This window comes from Scleropages formosus, chromosome 4 (genome assembly GCF_900964775.1).
Source record: "Scleropages formosus chromosome 4, fSclFor1.1, whole genome shotgun sequence".
Lineage (NCBI taxonomy): Eukaryota > Metazoa > Chordata > Actinopteri > Osteoglossiformes > Osteoglossidae > Scleropages > Scleropages formosus.
The window spans coordinates 27,641,077-27,662,734 of NC_041809.1; the positions used below are offsets into that span (position 1 = coordinate 27,641,077).

Here is a 21,658-nt window from a genome sequence, read left to right on the forward strand (position 1 = left end):
GCAACTGGTATTTGTGTATCTTTGAAACAAGCAGTGCGTACTACGCTTTAATTGAAATCCGTATTTACTTGAGTTGGAATTCAGAATTAAGTATTGAACACCACAAATCAATGTAAACCTCGTATTAAAAGCTATAAAACTGACACTGAAAATTAAATACAGTAGAATTATTATAGCAAGACAAAGGATTACAGTGTAAGTAAAACGGGCCAGATTTAAAACGGAAGATTCCTTTCATCACTAGGATAAAGGTTGAAGTGCAGGTTAAATTTATTGATAAAAAAAAAACATATCTTCCATTGTAATTCAACAGACACCTGAAGGCAGTTAGTTGCCCAAACTGAACTCAGAATTGGGCATTCCACTAAGCCTGCTCTCCTTGCACTGCAGCTTGGTATCAAAGGATTGGTATTGAAATGGACTGAATTCTACTTGTCATGTAGGTCTTACTAGGTAGTGTGGCATGGTTACCTCTGTGAAGGAACACTCCACTCCACTTCTGGCTGCTGGCTTCATTCTCCACATAAGCAGCCCAAAATCTAAAACCCATTGGTTCTCAGTCTTGGCTCTGATGTGGTAGAATGAACTTCCCCCTGCCCCTCAGAACTGCTGAATCCCTTTCAACAATAAAGAGAGGTATTGAAACTCATCTCTTTCAGACCCATTTCGCAAGTCATCTCTCACCATCTGTTACTTTCATAAACTCATTTTCCTATTCATGTATTACTTCTATAGGTAACTTCTGAAATGTGAGCAGGAAGAAAAGCCAAACAAAATAGCTGTGGTACAATAATTATGTGCATACATTTAAGCCTTCTGTGGGATCCACTTTTGTTTACTCTGAGCTATACATTAAAAAGTGTCAGTGAAAAGCATAAATTTAAATGTAATGTGAGCTTAAGTGTTTGTCCAGTCAGTGTCACCCTTTAATTGCCTGAGGCCCCTGTGGTGTGTAAAGGAAGCCATTGGCTTGGCTGCATGTGTTTTAGAGGAAGACATCAGCCTTCTGGGCTAGTATAAGGGTAGTGGTGTTGTGCGCTTCATTTAAAACTAGTATGATTAGGTTTAAAAACTCAGTACTTAAAAACAAGGGCAATTATAAGGAAATGTCACAGATGAGGTTATTTACAAGGCAAAAATTTTCAGAAATTATATAGAAACAATAGTGGGAAAGCAGCTGTACAACATAATCACATACTTTGACACCGACACATTTAGCCAGTGATGGATACAAGGCGAGGGGTGCAGTAGCACAGTGGCGCAGTGGGTTGGACTGGGTCCTGCTCTCCGGTGGGTCTGGGGTTCAAGTCCTGCTTGGGGTGCCTTGCGATGGACTGGCGTCCTGTCCTGGGTGTGTCCCCTCCCCTTCCAGCCTTATGCCCAGTGTTGCTGGGTTAGGCTCTGTGACCCTGAATGGGACAAATGGTTTCAGATGATGTGTGTGTGTGGATACAAGCCTTATGAACCATATAGTACAGTCATTTTTGAAGATACAAACATATTTCCTTTTTTTAAAAAAATTGTATTTGCTTCACTTGTCTTATGTAAAAAGTAGTTGGCAGTACAAGGCAATGTGGGACTGGATGAGTTAAACTCCCATTACTAGTGTGGATTTCATTACCAGGGGATGATAATTATTTCACAAACGTATATTTTAAAAATTGAAGAAGGTGCACTGCAGTTTTAGTATTATGACTAAATGTAACATGACGTCATATCTTTTGCGCTTGAACCTGACAAATGAGTAAAAGGAACAACTAGACTTCCCCTTTTGTTACGAGCAAACACCCCTTTGGACAGAATACCGTATTATGCCGTATATATGAGCTTCAGAAATTTCCGGTGTCGCTTGATTACGTCTTTTATTTGCGGGTGGCCTGACCGCAGCAAACCACGTGAGGGCTACTTACGCAGGTGGGGGTCTCGAGCTATGGAGAGGTGGAAGAGTCACGTGCGTGCGGCGTTTTTTCATCGAGATTTTCTACAGAAGGACCCATTTTCTGGCGTTTTTAGTGCTTGTGTGTAATTACTTGTGTTTCTGTTTTAGATATTACAGGCACATTTTTTTCCCCCGTAGTAGTAAAATTTTCTTTGTATAACAAGCGTGCTCAGTGGGTAGCTTTAATTTGGCTAGGCACACACAGCAGGTAGTTGAACACGGGTTTCGTCGTTGGTAACCAGGATAAAGCGTATTGTCCGTATCAAACGTAGATTCACGGCTGGTGGAGAAATGTGATCTGCGCGAGAGGGTGTGGGACGAAAGCCAGAAACTGAGGTATGAAATCCGGAGCTGGCATCATGTTCTATTCCAGTGGGTTGGCATGTAACGGAAATTAACAGAACAAAGATGGGTTAGTCTTGTTTCAAATGTGGTTACAGACTGTTATGGAGCTTAACTGTTTGACCTGTAGCAAATGGACCTGCTTATGAAAAATGTGTGCCATTTAATGCAGCCCTGCAGGTGATGACAGACAAGGCCAGTCCCTGTGTGTGCCCTTTGACCTCTACCTGTCGCTCAGAGACAGTGAGCAAGCCAAAGAAGAGGTTAGCCATCCCTTCTCCAGACATAATCTCTGATTTGTGAAGGTCCCCTCCACCTGTGTGGCCAACCCCTTCTTTGTGGTTTACCTTCTCCTTTCCTGTCCAGCTCCTCCAGACTATCACAGACCTGCGGGGCTCCCTGTGCCTTAAAGATGCAGAACTGCAGTATTGTCACTCGCAGTGAGTAAACGGAAGCTATAGCAGCTGCTTGGGAATCTGTCCTCAGGTCTCCATGGCAAAGTACCCCAAGTCAGTAGTATAACCACAGGCCTCATGACCTTGCCTGATGAGCCTTTCCTTTCCTTTCCCTTCCCGCTCAGGGTTTCCCGCTACCGACAGGAGGCGGTCTCTCTCGCTCGCAACAGTGCCGTTCTGGAGGACACCCTGTCGGAGTGTCAGTTCACTGTGGAGCAGCTGGTGAAGGAACTGGAAGCACTGAGATCACAGCAGAGGATCCTCCTGGAGGAGCTGGAGGAGGTGCGCCATGAGAAAGAGGAGCTGCAAGAGCGATGGCTGCAGGAGAAAAGACATGAGGCCGAAAGGGTGAACCAGAGCAATGAAGCTCAGGAGAGGTGAGATTGAGATAATTGGACAGACACAGGACAGCTCACCCTGATCAGCATTCAGATCCTCATGTAAGTGCTCATGTTTTGGCTGCTTGTTGAATGTTGTGGATCAAGACAGTGGGTACAGATGTGCAATGCAGATGAGGGCTCTCAGTGATTTGACTTACTCTTGTCTGGACTGAACAGACAAGAAGGCTAGGAGAGAACATAAAAATGCCTTCAGTTTGAAAAAGAGCGTAATTAATCCTAGTCCATGGGTGCGGTGGCGCAGTGGGTTGGACCAGGTCCTGCTCTCTGGTGGGTCTGGGGTTCGAGTCCCGCTTGGGGTGCCTTGCGACAGACCGGCGTCCTGTCCTGGGTGTGTCCCCTCCCCCTTCAGCCTTATGCCCAGTGTTGCCAGGTTAGGGTCTGGCTCCCCGCAACCCAATATGGGATGAGCGGTTCAGAAAGTGTGTGTGTGTGTGTGTGTGTGTGTGTGTGTGTGAGAGAGAGATCCTAGTCCCTAGGATGGGACAGTTGGTAGTGTTTGTTAGTGCTACTGCCTTTGGACCCAAAGGTTGTAGGTTTGATTCACACCTATGTCACTTTAGAGAAACGCGTTAGCTAAATGAATAAATGTTAATGTAGTCCTTGCCGTGTTGTGGTTCTGGCTCAGCTTTTACTTTGGGGCAGTAAGTCACCGCATCTTGCGTGCAAGGTTTTTAAAAAGGTAAATGTGGGCTTGCTTGACTAGGACTGTGCTTCCCTCCTCTATATGATCTGTAGGTGTAGTCCTTTTTGTCTGTTTTATGTTTAATTTTTTACATACAGGGTATAAATACTATTGGATTAAATCTTCAGTTTGCATTTCAAAGTAATTGAAGAAGAGTGTGGTTTACAGCTTAGAAACTGAGGCAGGCGACTAGACAGCTGCTTTGGACAAAAGCATCAGCTAAATGAGTAAATGTAAAACTTATTTTCTATGCGATGTACAGAGCTTTGGAGAAAAGCGCCTGCTAAATGAATAAATGTAAGTGTAAGCGAGTGCCCTCACTGGTAATGTATTCCCTGCCATACGACTAGGTGGCAGCGCTTCACCAGACGGCTTGCGAGGCACCTCCGCAAGGGAGAGCAGTCCCAGCGCGAGGCCAAGGGCGGCCAGTGCACCTTCTGCAGGACCACCACTGCACCTCCTGGGGGTGAGGGAAACTGAGTCTGAGGTGATTCCTTGTATATTTATCAAGATATGTTTTATGCTCAACAGCAATACTATTGCATAGTGTTACAGTGGAGTAATTTTTAGAGCAGCTTGGCTGAGGTGGGAGCGAGAGATTCATTTTTGTCCTGCACTTTCAGGAGTAGAGGCTGGACACTTATATGCTTGAAGGTTTGCTGGCTGGATTGACCCAAGGTCGTGACCTCTCAGTTAGGATAACTGTCTGCGTCAGGGGAATTTCTGAAATGTGCCCGAAGTTAGCGCATGTGAAACACTTCTGTTGCAAATTTATTCCTCTAAAGATGGATTAATATTGATTAATCCAGAAATACTGGCAACAATAACTAGGAATAAATGGTACTAGTCAAGTAGCCCTTGTCTTAAAGCATCATGTGGTGTAAACAAAAAAAAACGACCAAGGTCCCAATTGCATTCATAACCACACATTTGTAATTGGACTGCAATGTTAATGTAAAAGCAAGTTTATTTTTAAATATGTTAAAATGCAATACAAAATAAAGCAATGCAACTGGTTCAAGTTTTTTTTTTTTTTTTTTTTTTCTCTCCTAAAAAAGGTTATTTTTTTTTCCAATGTTCTTAAATTACTTGCAGAGTATCTCTATACCAATAGCTTCAATGACAATTCAGAAATTAATTACTCTATCAATTTAACAATTTACAGGACTAGATGTAGCATTGGCTGTTTTTATATAGGGGTATATAGGTTCTGGGACAAAGCTCACACTGACGAGGTAAATCCCTAGTATCCACTGGCATGCAAGGTGATTTGCCCTCACCTGGACCACAAATGAGCATGATAGTGTTTTGGACAAAATAAGAGCAGCCAACATGAATCTGAGTTTATGAAAATAGCTGCAGTAGCAATATCATTTCACAGTGCCAGCATCTCGCTTCTGTTTGTGTTAACAGACCCTGCTAATCCACACATTTGAATTCTTTTCATTCAGATTTTTGATTACCATTAAGAATTATTTCATTCAGCTTTGTTTAAAATGCATGAAAAGGTTTCCTAAACTTAATCATTAAATCTTCATTTGTGTAATGCAGTGAATTAGGCTGATTATCAGCTTCTTTGTTAAGATATTTAAGGCATTGCCTCCAAATTCTACTTGTTGGATGGGAATAATGGGATCTGTGACACCACCAACCGTAAACAAGTGGAACAGCCCAGTGCACTCCGCTGCTGTGAACATCTCCCCGTAGCAGCTTTTATCAGCCTCCTGGATTTCCTTCCATAACAAAGGAACTGGTGAGGCGTTGCCCGAGGGCCTGCTGTCCCATATATATTATTTTCCAGTGTTGCATGGGTGTAGGCTAATATACTATTTATTTATCGGTTAATTTTTTCCATATTTCATATCACTGCATTACAGAGTGGGGAACTGCTTTAACAGCACACATTCCTGTGCCATGCATTAACTGGCAATATGCCTGATTAGCATGACAGAGAAAGACATGTGAAAGTACATCCACAAGTGTATTTCTATCATTGTTTGAATATAAAAATATTTTACATAAAAATAACTGCAACATAAATAGCAGACAGCCATAGTCATCACAACACTAATAAAAGCATAACCTCCCACAGCGTCTCCATTTTTTTCCCCCCAAGAATTGGTTTGGTGCACTTGTCAAACTGAGCTACAAGCCTAGTTCAGCTATAAACTACAACTGTAGAGGAAAAAGACTTTCAAAATCAATTTTTAGTTTTTGGTGCAAGCAGTTTTGAATATCTACCTTGATGTCAGTCTGATGCTTGTCTGGCAGTGCCTGGATAACAGGCTTCTCTACATTTATGCAAATGTGGTGTACATCCTCTCGGCACATCCTCTTTTGGTGATATGCCGCAAATACTCAACAGTAGACCTTGCTCCTGCTCATCCTCCTTATACACCAACAATGATAAATAGTTTGGTAATCAAAACCTAACATAAAAAGAAAAAAATAGCCCAGAGTTGTTCTTTCATATTGGCAGTAGATGCCATACAACTCTGAGCTTAGGCAGTATGGGTGAAGGTATCAGAATTATCTTCTGAGCTGTTTTACTAGTCCCACCATTGTACCCTTTCCACTGTGACAAAATACAATCAAGTTACACCTTTGACATGGATGGGCCAAGATATTGTTATTCCATTTAATGATCTTAGTGGAAAAAACCCACACAAAAAAAAAATCAATCCCCCTACCCTCTCCTGACTCTGTGTTCTCTCATCCACCTTGTCCCTCATTTGGAGGGGGTCACTTTCTACAGTCCTCTCCATATTACAGTAAGTCCTGCCAAACACAAGGTTCCATAAGAACTTTCTTCAGCAGTCCATTGCAGGTTGTGGTGGGGCAGAGCAGGAACACTGACTGCGCCCATACCTGCTCTGCCTCTTTGGCACACAGTCACAAGTCTCCTTCCCACCCCCTCGTTAGCTGGGTGAGACAGAGTCAGGGCTTAAGAAGCGGGGATATAGGTCTCAGCAGAAGTAATCGTTGTCCTCCTTGTCATCCTTCATTCCCTTCAACCGGAGACGAGCAAAGTCTTCAAACACAAAGTCGTCGTCCTGAATGAAATTGCTACAGGATAGGAAAAACCAAGTTAAAGCAAGTGGGGGTGGTTTTGCCATTACCCCTTAAAGACTCAGACTAATATACTGCAGCATTATTTTGGAACGCCCACAGAGAACGTTATGATAGCGACAAAGTCAGGACATTATGGACGGAAGTTGTTTTCAGGCGAATGCCACACTACTGGTTCTTTCTGTGCATGTGTCTTAAGGTCCTGTGTGGGATACTGCCAATGGCAGCAAGACCTGCATGACCTCCTTTGTAGCAATTTTAGCAACCTTTAACAAAAAGGTTTCTGGCAAAAACTGAAGGGTTTTCTTGAAACAGCTTCTCACAAAGGAATCCTCTGCCTGTTACAATGGATACAAAAAGCTTAAAATTATAAATAATGAAACGTTAAAACAATGTTTGGAATTTTAAGGCCGATATCTCAGAACCACACTTTTATTAGAAACAAGAGTTTGATACTAAGGTACCCACTTGTTGTTGTTGTTAACCCTAACCCAATGAAGGGTGTGCTCTCATGGGGTCATATCCAAGCCGAAACTCACCTGGTGTCAAATTCTATGAGGTTGGTATCAATGGGTGGATCATGGTCTGGCAATGCTGGGGGTACAGGGAAACAAGAACATCATTCAACACTATGCCTGGAGCAGAGATCACAGAGCAAGTGTTTATGTGCAAAAGAGTCTTAGAAGAGATCTTACTGTACCTGACTGTGGACGGGAGCTTGGCAACTCAGAGGGCTTTGGGTGCATGAGAACAAAGGGCAGCTCTACAGCAACATCTCTGAAGAATAAGAGTCCACATATGACCACCAGTAAGGTGTCATAAAAGCCCATAATGCTTTTAGCATTTCCTATAAGCTTGGAATCACTGCAGCTGCTACTTAGAACATAGATTGTTAGTTGGGATGGCAAAGTCTTAGACATTTCAAGATAGTTAATGAAAAGGAAGTGTGAGATATAATCTTGAAAGATTCAACATCTGAATAGAGCTCATCCTGACTAAACTCCTTAAGGACTCACTGGGAGTGCTTACTGTACCAATTTGTATCCCAATTAAACTGACCCTATCATTCTTAAAGTGGTTGTAGTCAGACCCTTGTTCAAGAAGATATGAATTCAGACTGTAATGTGCTGTACTTCAAAGTCTCAAACTTCTCCTGTTAAAATAGATACAGAAGCACAAAGCACAACTCAATATTCAGCTAGTTCTACAGTGCTAAAACTTCTAGACCTTTGTGATCCCTTTAATGTAATAAATCATATCTATCTCCTCTAAAAACTGATGCCACGTTGACTTGTCTGAACACATGCTTAAGTGATTTGCTTTGTGTTTACGGTGGGTAGTTTTTTCGATACACTACATACTGTGTCGTTAGGTCCCATAATATTTTCTTGTGACATGCTCCTTTAGGAAGACTTGTACAGTAATTAAATTAATTTTCATTTCTGTACTTATGACACATTTATCAATTCAGACAGATGGCTTTGTAGTTCCTGCAGAAAATTGTCATGATATTCAAAATTGATAATGAAATTTCTAGTTTCTGAATTTAAAAAAAAAAAAAAATCCTTCTGTGCTGATGATGAAATGGATGTAGGACAGACCACCACCCAAGCATTTTAGAAACTGCTTGCTAAGCGCACCATCAGAATGCTCTGGAAGGTGGACAGCCAGTTTTCTTCAGCTAGCCAAAGGTTTTTTTTTTTTTCTTTTTTTTTTTATTTTAAATCCTGTAACAGTATTATCAGTATGGTGTTTCCTCTCATCCATTTAACCTTTACCTTATTCTCCCTCACTAGTCTTCAAACATGCTGCTCCATTATTATTACTCTTGTTAATTCCTTCAAGTCTCTCTTTGCTCGTTGTGCTTGTATTATTTACAACACTGAGAAGGCAACTTTCTGGGAAGGGCACTATGTGAAAGACAGAACTGAGTGATTGCAATGTCTTAGCAATGAACATAAATACAACTTCTGGATAAATAAAAGCTCAGGAACATAATTAGTGATCAGTTTTTTCCAAATACACCACTTTCTCTGCTATAACAGGAAGGGGATAAATTGGATGGATGAAAAAATTTGTTTTTGGCTTCTACTGAATGTGTATATTAAAGAATGAGGGCAAGGTCAGGTATTAATTTAGTATATTTATTTGCCCTTTCTCAGCATATGTATTGTCCAAAAAATGTTGTCTGTTACAGAGTGAAACCAACATGCATTTCTGTGTCTTGCCATTAGCTAGCAGCAAGACACAGAGTGTGGGACCATTTTAACTCATCTTATTTCCATTTATTTCAAAGCTTGAGTCTGGTGTTCTGGTGTTAAGCGCTTAGTGATCAGTAACAAAAGAAATTGTGACCATGAATATAGGATGAATCTGTCTACAGTCAGCATTAAGCAGGAGTTTTTGAAAATAAAGTATTTTTAATTCATTTGTCTTCTTTAATTTTAATGTAGCTCAAATATTATAAAAATATAATAAATAAAAACTTTGACTTTTGATTTTATCTATACCCAAGATATTTACTGAACCTAACCAGTAAATAAATTGAAGGAACCTGCAATATGTAGGTTTTTTTATTGAAAGGAGTAAAAATAACTTTGGATTTTTTCATAATCAGTTCATGAACAGACTTCCTATTCCCATTGTGTTGGTAAGGTGAGGCATTAGCATATATTAAATATGCATTATTGTGCAAGTGAAACATAAGTATGTGGATACTGTGTTAATGTGGCACTGTGTTGTATGAACTTTAACCCCTCGTGAAACCTACCCTCCACGTGACACCACCACTTTGACCTTGACCCGATAGGACACAATAATGCCCAGGACCTCCTTGTTGGCCACATCCTTCACTCTGTAACACAGAAGACAGAGAACTGTTTTTTAAAAAAATAATTTAAAAAAAAAAAAAATCACCACTAAGACATTCTAGCAAGAATACAAAATTTTCTAGAAAACTAAAAGTCTGTAAAGAAGGTATTATGTATAATTTCACTTGATTAAAAATACAAAGACATCAGAAATATTTATCACACTGTATCACATTTATTTATTAGACACTTTTCTCCAAAGTGACTTCCAATGAACTCTATGTAGTGTTATCAGTGGAACACACTCTCTCTGTCACTCACACACTATGGGGGGGACTTGAACAGCATGTCTTTGGACTGTGGGAGGAAACCAGCACACCTAGAGGAAACCCACACAGACACAGGGGGAACATGCAAACTCCACACAGACTGGGTGGGGATCAAACCCATGTCCTCTTGCCCCACCCAGGGGCTGTGAGACAGCAGCACTACTCGCTGAGCCACCATGCTGTCCATATATATATTCTACAGACTCATTCAGTATATAAACAAACGTTGTGTAAGACTACACATATAGCATCTGCAAGTCCTGTTATGTAGTGTGTTCAGGTACCTTAGCTGCACTGTGCAGTATAGAGAGCCATTTGCAGGAATGATACCTGCATGTTTTGTTAGTGACCTGCCCAAAATGGGATGTACAAACACATTTATAGTCACAGTATACACATGCTTGTGTATAATACCAGTGATGTAAAGGGTACAATGTGTAGCCTAATAAGATGTACTTCTCACATTGTGCTAGAAGCAAGGTTGGTGTCCTCATGCTTTAGCTTGCCATCCAGTGCAAGACCCCTCTTTTCCTGGTTGTTGCTCAGCGTAGGGATAAGAGTGTACACTTTGCAGAAGGTAGAGCTGGGGGACACCTGGTCACTATGGACAGGGCAGGTGGGAGTGCAGAGAAAATGTACACCTCAAAGCTCTTTTGTAAACATCAGACTTATGCTGAGTAACAGATCACTTCTTTCATAATATTTCAACAACATAATGATATAAATTTCAAGAAGCATAGTAGGTTCTTTGGCCGTTTTCCAAGGAAGAAAACTGGTCTCCTGCCAGATCAACCAGTGGCAGAATAGAGGTTTACATGTATTCATTTAGCTGATGCTTTTCTCCAAAGGGACTTCAAATGAACTCTATGTAGCGTTATCAGCCCACACACCTTGTTCACCAAGGTGACTAATTTAGAATATGTACCTTGCTCAAGGGGTACTACAGTCAGAGTGGGATTCAAACCTGCAACCGGGTTGAACGGCTGCAGCTCTATGATGGCAGATTAGGGCAAAGCTGTTTTAAGAAGAAAATGTACTGCCATACTTTGTTATTATGTAAATTATTTAGAAGAATAATGAAAGGAACCCAAGATGGGGGCGTGAGGAGACATCGGGAGGGCAGCAGAGGAGGACTACTAGAATTAAGAGCAAAGGGAATTAAGTAGATAGATGGGAAAATGATGGAACAGTGGAAAGGAAGGTGAGCAGGAAGGACGGGGGTTTAGGAGATGAAGAGGAAAGCAGGAGGGCAAGGGGAAGAACAGAGGTATGGAGGAACAGACAGCAGGGGACTTGCGTAGAGAGTAGTACTCACTCTGCCTCGACTTGAGCCACTGGACATTTGTATTGTGCAGTGCTGAAAAGGCAGATATCAGCATACTGCCGCACTGGGGAGAGGTGGGGAGATACAGGATTATTTGAATTCACACAGAGACAAACTTTGATGCCCATGCACATAGGGAGAGAGAGCTGAGGGTAAAATAATCTAGGAAAAAAAAAAAAAAATTCTTCTAGATGACTGAGGTTGAGAAGAGACAAAGGAGAGGAAGGAGGGAGGGCGAAGATGTGGAAGGAGCCCCGTCTTAGTCTGTATCCTACCAGATATTTTGATTTTCTTGACAGTTTTGGTGGAGTTATTGGTGATGTGGACATTTACACTGATGGGTTCTCCATGGTAATACAACTAGAGGAAGGAAGAGAAACAGGTTACAACTCTGTCTTGACACGTTTACAGATATGTGTGCATCCTGGCACATTACCATGTTTTTGAGATTGTATGTTTGAGTGTATGTGTGTGCAATTTACCTCCCTATCTAGGGAGGCCTCCAGGTGTAAAGAGCGGTCAGACATGAGGAAGCTGCGGGTGGTCTCCACCATGGGCTGGGGGCCGGGTGTCTCTGGGGCATATTGCACCTTCCTGATGATCAGCCGCACTGAATTCCTGCACGCCCCCGAAACACACATACAGTGCACCAACAGGGATATGTTTACAGATTGTCACAGATGGAGACCATGCATATATGCTACACATATTACATACAGATGTGAGCCAAAATGTACATGCTCACTTCAAGAAGTGAAAGACACAAAGCAGGAAAAACAAGCACTACCGTTTGTGAATCTTCTCCTCCACCGATTTGGCACAGAAAGCCCTGATCTCAAAATCTACCCCACATGCCTGGAGAGAAAAATGCAATAAAAAGCTGTGTGTATATGTGGGCATGTGTAGGAGAGTGAAAGGCAGAGTAAGGGTGGCTGCAAGTTGATCGCTGTGACAGGCAGTGTGACGATCATTGTGGCGTGAACGTGCCGGGCCGCACCTTCCCTGTGTCTTCTGGACCTGGCTGCAGTGTGACTGAGCATGGCAGGTTCTGAGGAATCTGGGACAAAAACAAATAGTGCGTTATGCACAAAAGAGAAACGCCACCAATACGCATATAAAAGAGGAACGGTCTTTGAATGGCATGTCCTTTGAGCAGAGACTCAGGGGGAGGTGGGAGGTATGTATAATGAGATTCGGTAAGTAAATAGGTGTAATTTGCGAGCGCTATATCAGTAGAGACTCACAGTGAAGTAGAAAGGGTGTGCGTGCTGGCCCAGTTTCTTCAGTAGCCTCTCCTGAAGGCGGCTGTAGGGCTTGCGCTCTTCGGGTAGGGGCGGGTAGGCCTGGAAGGTTGAGATGTATAGGTCTTTCCTGAAGGACAGCCCCAAGACATCCAGGTCTTCGCGCCCGTACCGGAATGCGCACGTCAGTGTCACAAACACTGGGCGGATGACAGCTGGGTTAGTATGTCTAAGAGCAATCGGCACAACCAGTGAGTCAGTGACCAGATAGGTGGAAGGTACGCTACGCAAGCATACACAGACACACCTCTGGATTACTCATTATTATTTCAAAAACATTTTACAATGCTCTGACACCTTAACTCTTAACAAATTCCTACCAAATCATCCAACCCATAGAAATAAAAATTCTTTTCCTGCAAAAATGTACCACCTTTACAAAACTAATAACGCTTTTTTCCCCTAAACGGCCTGCATTGTATATATTTAAGACAAGCACCCAGGAGAGGTAAGAAAGTAGCTGTAGCAAAGTGTAAATGGAAATGTAATGTAAATGTAAACAAAGCCAGGTGCTGCATTACCTTTTCTGTCTTTCAGGTATTCTGGATCAACCAGGATCACTCCATCTAGTGTGGGGTGGGGGGTAAATTAAGACTAGATTGTAACAAAACAAAAAACAAAAGAGCCCCTGTCCAGACATACACCTTCTTCAGACATACCACATTCTACTATTTTCATATCACTCAAAGAAAAGGAAACAAATCTTTGGATTTTTTTTCTTACGCTTTTCATACATCACTTATGAGATGCCACAAGTTCCTCAGCCCCTTTACTGCTTACTGCAGCAACATGAGAAACCAACAGTATGTTGGTCAGGCCCTGTATTTGCAAGTAAAATGATACTCCTGAATGATTATATTTGCATTTCTTTTGTATATGAAAGCATGGAGTATAATTTATTTTTAATTAATTTAGTAAAATGTGTGGTTTTTTCATACATTATGAAATATCACGCATCATACATCACCTTGTGGTGATAAGTAGCAAAAATTTTAAGTTAAATACCTTGTGGTTGGATGCTGTCACACAATGAACTATGCAAAAATCCAAGGGGGAGGGTTAATAATTTTTAAAGGCACTATTTATCCACTGGTTGGTTTATGCATTTTCACAGTTCATAACTGAGCACTTCGATTTGAAGAGATCAGCCACTCACCCACTGGGTCCACATGGTCAAGGTGGTCCACAAAATCTCTCTTTCCCAGATACACCGTTAGCTGAAAAGGGAGGATGACAAAGTAACAAAACCCCACAACATCACAACATGATGCAACTAGAAAACAAAAAAAAAAAACTCACCTTAACTCACTTAACTCACCTTACAGTTGGGGCTTGACTTCTTGAAAACTCTAAAAGAGAAGGAGAAAAACTGAAGAAAAGTGCACTAAAATTCAGTGCCTACATGTGAGCACCAAAAGCTTATTCCGTTTTTGTAATTTTACTGTGGATTACCCCCAGATCGCTGCATACTGCACCCAAGTGACACAGTTGTGTCCCAGGAGAGAAAGTTTGAATGCTGTTTACAACTTCTGATTGTATCACTTTGGAGAAATTGTGCAAACCAAAAGAGACTCTTTAGGCTCCAGTTGTTGTTATCCAGTCATAACAGCACTCAAAGGATCCACTTAAATCCCTAAATCCCTGCTCCATTGCTAATTTTACCCTGTATCAACTCAGTGGTTTAACAAAATAATCTAACCAACAAGGGAGGACCTCATGTAATGGTGCCGAAGGGGCACGATGTGATGCTGCGTCCCAATACAAAATTCGTCACCCAAGAGACCTCCTCAATATATCTTGCTACAACATCCACCCCCCCCCCCCCCCCCCCCCCACGCACACACACACTATCATTCACTGTATTTTGACACAGCTTCTAGCTCTTATGGTTCACACATAATTTAGACAAAATGAACAAGGTTCCATTTAGTTGCTATAGCTTCCAGCTGGAGCATTCAGTTTCTATGGCAACTGGAAAAGGCAGTAAGAAAATAAAACATGATCACAACTGATATTTATCCTGTTCCAGCTGGCTACAGGCAATGGAATAGTGTAAGGAATATTCCATCAATACATGCATAAAACCAGCTGAGGCAACTAAGTCTGGTAAAGTAGTGTATTAAGCAGTATAGCAGTAAAACTCCTGGGCTTGTGATGTTCTGAAAAGCTCGCTTTTGAAATTGCTAAGATGTGGCTCTGTTACTGAAAGTATGAGAAAAAGCTGCTATCTCGCAGTTTGAGTAGAACAAAACTAAAGATGGATGAATTTCAAGCCTTGTACTTTTCAGAATAAAACACAGACATGTTAAGTGTATATACATATGCAAACTTGGGTGTGTTTGTAATCAGTATCTTGCTTCTCTAATAACTTAATACTTTTGGAAATATTTCAACATCTTGTGCCATTTAATTTAAAATCTCCATCCAAAAAGGCTGAAAGAGAGTCTTCTACAAAGACAAAGGAATTCTACATGCAATACATGCAAAGTCCTTACAATGCAAAACTACTAATTTTCAGTAACAAGTAGTCACTTCTAAACTGTAATGCACAACACTGACAATTTTTTTTCTCCAAAGTACTTTGCTCACCTGCACAGTCATCCCTCAGCAAGAAGATCATAGAGCTTTGATGACGTTATATTTGAATCATATGACTCTACTCATTTGTCACTTCTACCGATAATCAATAATCCCACAAATGAAGCTCAGACAATTGACAGCACAGTTCCCATACTAAGCAGTAGTATCACATCATATACTGATGTCATTATACACCAGCTGTTCATATTACAGATGGTCAAGTTAAAAATCTTAGATATTTTTTGTCATATGTTTTTTTTTTTTTTTTTCTTTTTTCAAATTCTTGTCTCTTGATGAGAAAAAGCAACCTGTGTTTCTGACTCCAGCTGTTCATTGGCAGTGAAACATACTCAAAGAGAACAGGCCTGAGACTGAATTCAAACATGTTCCACACTGTGTTCACAGCTAGAAAGGATATTTTAATTTTCAGTCAGTTAGTTTTAATGCAGCTTAAAATTAATAATGCTAAAAAGTATTACAAAGATTTTCTATTTTATTACAGGTATCTGAGACAGCGTATAAAAGTTGAAAGCGGTCAGAATCTTGACAATCACGATTGAATAGGAGGTGGCGGAGATTACACTGTAATTCAGTCATTTTAATTTTAATTTTAAAAATGTCTTAAAGAGTACGTTTTACTTGTTACAGCTTTATCAGAGCTATTTAAAAGAACTTGTGAATAAATGGAGGTATGTTAGTATGACTGAATGTTTATTGATTGTCAGTCACAGAAGTCACTTTATATTTGCTAACTAAGCAAGTTACTAACAGACTTCTGGTTTTAGTGGTGTTCGTAAATTAAATCCAAATATGTCAACATTGAGTGAGGAAACTGATTTTTTAATTTTAGGTCAACAATTAGCTTTCATGAGATCTCACAAAGACATAGGCTGTAAATCCCTACTTTTAATGCGCTTTTGAAAAGCCCTTCTCCCTGCAAAGCCAATTATAAGGTTCAAACGGAAAGTGAACATTTCCACATCAGAAGGAATTACTGCCTAACTACAAGCAACATCAGAGTGGCTTAATCTGCGTATATGGGGCAGCGGGTAGCGTAGTGGCTCAAGCCACTGGCCTACAATCAAAGGACACGGATTCAAATCTCAGTTTCTGCTGTGGTACCCTTGAGCAAGGTACTACACAAAATCTTAACCAGGACCACTTAACACACTGTTACAGACTGAAGTCATTTGTATTATTCATCTGACAGATTTTTTCAAGCCACAGTTCACTCGATAGACATGATGATGCCATTTAAGATCAAACAATTGCAAAAGGACGGCACAGTGGTGCAGCAGGTAGCACAGCTGGGCTGTCCTGTCCCTGGCTGGATATAGTTTTGACTCCACCTCAGTCTGTGTAGAGTTTTCATGTTCTCCCCATGTTCGCGTGGGTTTCCTCCCAAAGACATGTGTGTCAGGTGAACTGGTGACTCCAAATGTCCCTTTGCGTGTGACGGTGAGTGAACATTGGCGTGAGCGGCAACCCTGCAATATACTCTCGCCCCATCCAAGGTGTACCCTGACTAGCCTGGTGTCACATGTATCCAGAATAGGTTCAAGACCAGTGTGGCCCTGACTAAAAAAGTAGTTAATGCCATTAAATGATTGAGAAAGTGGAAATGTATTTCAGTTCTACATAAATAGGGTAACTGACTGAATTGACTGTGATATTTCAGTCAGATTTTTTATTTATTTGATTGATTTTAAGGCATATCCATCTGTGCTCCCTTGCAATTTTTGTTTTAAGCTGCAAAAAAGATTTTGTACATAGTCTCATACTTGGCTTTATTTCGGTGACTGGTGATCTTCCCTTTTAACCTGTAGTGGAAAAGTTCTCACATGAACTGGCAAAAATAAAAAATGTGTTGCAACCCTGCAACAGAACGATAAGGACATATAAAAACAATGTACATTACTCTGGAGTGAATGTGTCAAACAAATACAGGACATAACAGCCAGTCTACCATCTGAAAAATACCGTAGTGCTGATTATCCAAAAGCTGATCATTAGTGTTAACCCAAAAGTAGGAAGATAAAGGAGTTTTCTGCAATATCAGCAGACAAGGATGACTGTACACGCTTGAGAATAAGCAACCTTTTTTTTGATTTAATGAAGCACACATCCATTAAACCACAGCCCCAATGTTGCCCGCATGGTCAGACTGGGCAGTTAATGACCACCATGCAAATGCAAATACCGTATATCCAGACGGCAGACCAAAGATCAACCTCTGGTAGAACACTGAGCAGGATCACTCGCAGGGATGCCGCTTCTTTCTTTCCAACATGTCGAGAGGCAATTCCTCCTATTAGTGTTCGATCCCAAACCCAGAGAGAAAAGCAATGCCGCTGACAGTACGCCGCAGATTTAATGACGGGAGAGTTATAAGGCCTTGAGGTCAGCACAACTACTCAGCTGTCTTTCAGCTGGCATCCACAGGGTGTGGGGGAAGGAGCCACCTCTGACCTTGCATTGGCTCAATCGATCAAGAACAGGGTTGACCCAGGGCACTACCCCGCTTCCTCTGTTACTGGGCACAAACTGATGATGTTAAGTCGGGAAGGGGAAGGGGAGGGGGAGGGGAAGGGAAAAAAACCCCATAATATCCATGGCCTTCCAGGAACAGGGCTTCCAGTGGCCACGCCAAGGTAACCACACATTTTGCGGAGCCTGTTGTGCCCTATCAGGAAGGACAAGCACAAAACATTAGGTCGAGATCACAGCGGAGCTCAGCTGTACGACTTCACATGTCCATGTTTACGGCGTGGAGGAGCTCGTGGGACACATGATCAGCGCGCGGACGCCACAACAACCAGCTTTATTTGCCACTCAGACTGCATACATTTCTCTCACTGAAATTTTCCTATTTTAAGACTTTTCCGCTCTATCTGATTAACTTGGCGAGACGTACATAAATCAAATGAGAGCGGTGTCTGCACGCATGATTCATATTCCAGGGATCGGAGCTCGTAAACGTGTTACACTCTTGTTTAAATGCAAGTGGATGGTGAGCCAGCGACTCGAGTGCGTGCTTCCTGGAAGATGTGGGAAAGCGCAAACTCGCAGGATTTTTTTCAAGTGTCATTTCACGTGGATAATTTGGTACAACGCACCTCAAACCAGCCTAGTAGAAATACGTCGAAAATGTGTCGTTTCACCAGGTGAAAGCAGCGTTGAACACAGTGGGTCCGATCGCACTCGGCTGTCGGCATCTTCTCCAACAGCTAAAGGCACCGAGCGAGACGAGAGACAAAGGAAGGGCGGCCCACACGTCGGCCAGCAAGTGGCCATAAAACTGTATGTTCATCTAGAACTTTCAGCATCAAACACAGCCTGCAACGTGCTGCTAGTAAAGGGACACACACACACAGCCAGATCTCCAGAAACGACACGTTTAAAGCCCAATCGCTGCCGTCACTCACACAGCACCAGATCCTCACAGAAACACCCACGTTTATTGAAACAGCGCGACAACCACTGTCTCTGGATCAGTTCCCCATTTTCTGGTGAATCTGAGGTCAATGTTGGGTCAGATCGACTGATCCCAAAGCCACAGCTACGACCAAACAAGACAATCATGATTAATTAGCTAGAATCTCGTTGTAACTACGCGTCTACCTCTGTTATGATATTTAGAAAGAACATGATGATCATGAACGGGAGTATTTACCTGGTTCCACCCTTATCCCCCATCACCGTAGGCTCGTACGTCTGCTAATCAAAGTGCCACTATAGACTAAGTAAATTTCGTTATTCCACGCAGTACCGTCACCCTCGCTGCAAGTACTTCCCCCGCGCTCCCTTGTTTTCTGCGGCCGGACCTCTGAGCCACCCGCCTGACAGAATGTGACAGCTTCAGGACCCGCCCCCTTGCAAGTGACTGACAGGTCTCCTATCCAACCGATACCACCTGCACGTGCAACTGTGGCCAATCACGGCTCCCCACAATACAATTTCTCGTGGGGAGCAAATTTGACGCCTCAAATGCGTCAACAGGCGTTCAAAGGTTTCCCCGCCCAACTTCCGAGAAAACCAATTAAAATCCTATTTTAGGAGGCGGAGAATGTAATTACTTATATAATAGATTAGTATTATACTCCTCCAAGTGACTCATTTAAATTGAGTCCTTGTGCTCCCTTTCTGCAGTTGTCTCCTAAAATTCGTTAACATCCCTTCCATAAATAAAATCTGTGATTCCACAACTTGTAAGAGATGCAAGCACATTCTGTCTATAACAGAAAAAATGACGCCTACATTATTGATTTTACTCACTTGAAGGAACTTCATTATTTATGCATTTACATTTACATTGATTTATTTGGCAGATGCTTTTTCTCCAAAGCGACTTCCAATGAACTCTATGTAGTGTTACCAGCCCACACACCTTACTCACCAAGGTGACTTACACTGCTAGATACACTACTTACAATGGGTCACTCATCCACTATTCCTATAAGGAAATCCAAATCTCTCCTTCTGTTGATGTAATGCACTCTTTGTATTGTTCTCTGAGATGTACCTCACTTTGGAGAAAAGTGTCTACTAAAGGAATAAATGTAAATGTAAGTGTACACCATTTGATCAATGTAGACAGAAGGTGATTAACACTGGAAAAATAGTTTAAAGGCTGAATTTATCCATGCAAAATTTCAAAAATAATAATCCCTACCAGATCGGCTGTACCGTACTTTTTATCAAAGATGACAATGTTTAAGATAATGTGCATCTCCAGCTATACTCCGTAGCCTCTAAGAAACACAAAATCCACCATTGTGAACTGTTGCTGTCTAGCATAGAAAATATAAAGAAAAATGACACTGGGTGGTTCAACTGTTATGATGTATGCAGTTGACAAAAGGTTGTCCAAATATTATTCTACCCCTGCCCTGCCAGCTATATTAGTTTTCCCAAGTTTCTTACGCACTGCGACCAAATGTTCACACAAAGAGATGTAATCTCAGTAATAAACTCCCATAAGAATAAAGCCGTTCTGCAGAACTGAACACACATCCTACTTGCTTCAGTTTACTTTGTGATTCAGTCTACTCCAGGCAATGGAAGAGGCTTATTAGCACAGATGCTTATAAAGCATGGATGTGCAATGTTAGGAGATTTTTTTTCTCCTGCTGCTTTGCCAAATATCAACTGTGAGATAGACGAAAACCTGCGGCCAAATCCACAAGACAGAACAGTTCCTGATTTGTTTGCTTTAGTTACGCTTAGCAGTTTACTGTGTTTTTGTTCATTTATAGAAAGCATGCTGTTTTTTACTGTATTTGGATGAAAAATAAACTATCTGAACATTTATCACGATGAGGTTTTCTTACCAAATGGTTTTTTTCTGTTTATTGTGTTCCCTCATGCATTTACAATTTTGACAAGATGTTTTTAATTTCCTGACAGTGTTTAATGGGTGCTTAGTGAGAATTCGACATAAGACGTGTATGGAATTCTGAGCTGATAGTTTGATTCTGATGGCTGTGTATGTAGTTTTTCAGACATTATGTGATTTTTTTTCCCGTGTTTGTCGGATTCTGTAGATACGGTATTTTATACAGTATCGCTAAAAGTCAATGATTTTGTGAGGCTGGTGTCTAGGTTTGAAAATGATGATGATGCTCTCCGGTGGGTCTGGGGTTCAAGTCCTGCTTGGGGTGCCTTGCGATGGACTGGCGTCCCATCCTGGGTGTGTCCCCGCCCCCTTCAGCTTTGCGCCCTGTATTGCCGGGTTAGGCTCCGGCTTGCTACGACCCCACTTGGGACAAGAGGTTTCAACAAGTGTGTGTGTGTGTGTGTGTGTGTGTGTGTGTGTGTGTGTGTGAGAGAGAGAGAGAGAGAGAGAGAGAGAGAGAGAGAGAGAGAGAGAGAGAGAGAGAGAGAGAGAGAGACTAAGGAAAACTTGTAATCCAAGGGCATGGAGTGGCAGATGTAATCAACAAATGTCTGTTGGTTCTCATGCTCTCAGCAGTTTCCTGCCCTTCAGGATGACAAGTAAAACTTATGGTTCTGAAAGGTGGAGTTCTGTAAAGCTGTGCTCTGGAGCAGCTGAGTGGAAGGAAGTTGCCTGAAGGTTTAACGTAGAGGTTGTAAATTAGGATTTCATCACGCCAGCATTATCAGAACCTCGTTTTCTATGTAAAATCACTAAATTATTCAGCCATGTTGTAGACACTTTGATAGAATTTTTAATTCAGAGGAAGAGCAAATCAGCTGCATTAAAAAAGTAATTTCATGTGGGAGTTTTTCTTAATTTCACACGGTTGTAGTAAAATGCAAGTTCAGTTCTCCCGTCCTGAGAATTGAAATGCAGCCTTAAACACTACACTGACTTCTTTCTGACCAAAATAGTGCTAAATCTTTAGTTTTCTATATCCTTAATAGATGCCTGTCAGTGGCCAAAGTATCAGTAGCAGAAAAACTGTG

At 41.6% G+C, this 21,658-nt stretch overlaps 2 protein-coding genes across 4 annotated transcripts; one reads left to right on the forward strand and one right to left on the reverse strand.

Moving 5' to 3' along the window:
• The first annotated feature begins 1,887 nt into the window (after positions 1-1,887).
• LOC114910438 (autophagy-related protein 16-1) lies at positions 1,888-4,799 on the forward strand. Of its 2 annotated transcripts, XM_029251435.1 has the most exons (7): positions 1,888-2,018; positions 2,212-2,275; positions 2,454-2,544; positions 2,648-2,721; positions 2,862-3,113; positions 4,170-4,306; positions 4,443-4,799. In XM_029251435.1, exons 1-6 carry the CDS (start codon positions 1,931-1,933, stop codon positions 4,297-4,299), a joined length of 699 nt encoding a protein of 232 aa, XP_029107268.1. In that variant the 5' UTR covers positions 1,888-1,930; the 3' UTR covers positions 4,300-4,306; positions 4,443-4,799. The 2 variants fall into 2 exon arrangements, 1 of the variants encoding a protein (XP_029107268.1); XR_003797634.1 differs by lacking the exon at positions 4,443-4,799 and having other exon boundaries at positions 2,862-3,176; positions 4,170-4,244.
• Positions 4,800-4,868: 69 nt separating this feature from the next.
• Positions 4,869-19,097, reverse strand: LOC108934373 (arrestin red cell-like). Of its 2 annotated transcripts, XM_018752078.2 has the most exons (15): positions 18,906-19,097; positions 13,971-14,001; positions 13,809-13,869; positions 13,174-13,218; positions 12,596-12,792; positions 12,349-12,408; positions 12,139-12,206; positions 11,834-11,969; positions 11,627-11,711; positions 11,343-11,415; positions 10,491-10,628; positions 9,659-9,742; positions 7,589-7,665; positions 7,428-7,482; positions 4,869-6,885 (listed from the first exon to the last, which is right to left on the reverse strand). In XM_018752078.2, exons 1-15 carry the CDS (start codon positions 18,926-18,928, stop codon positions 6,786-6,788), a joined length of 1,233 nt encoding a protein of 410 aa, XP_018607594.1. In that variant the 5' UTR covers positions 18,929-19,097; the 3' UTR covers positions 4,869-6,785. The 2 variants fall into 2 exon arrangements, with proteins under 2 accessions (XP_018607594.1, XP_029106912.1); XM_029251079.1 differs by lacking the exon at positions 10,491-10,628.
• Between the last annotated feature and the right edge of the window lie 2,561 nt (positions 19,098-21,658).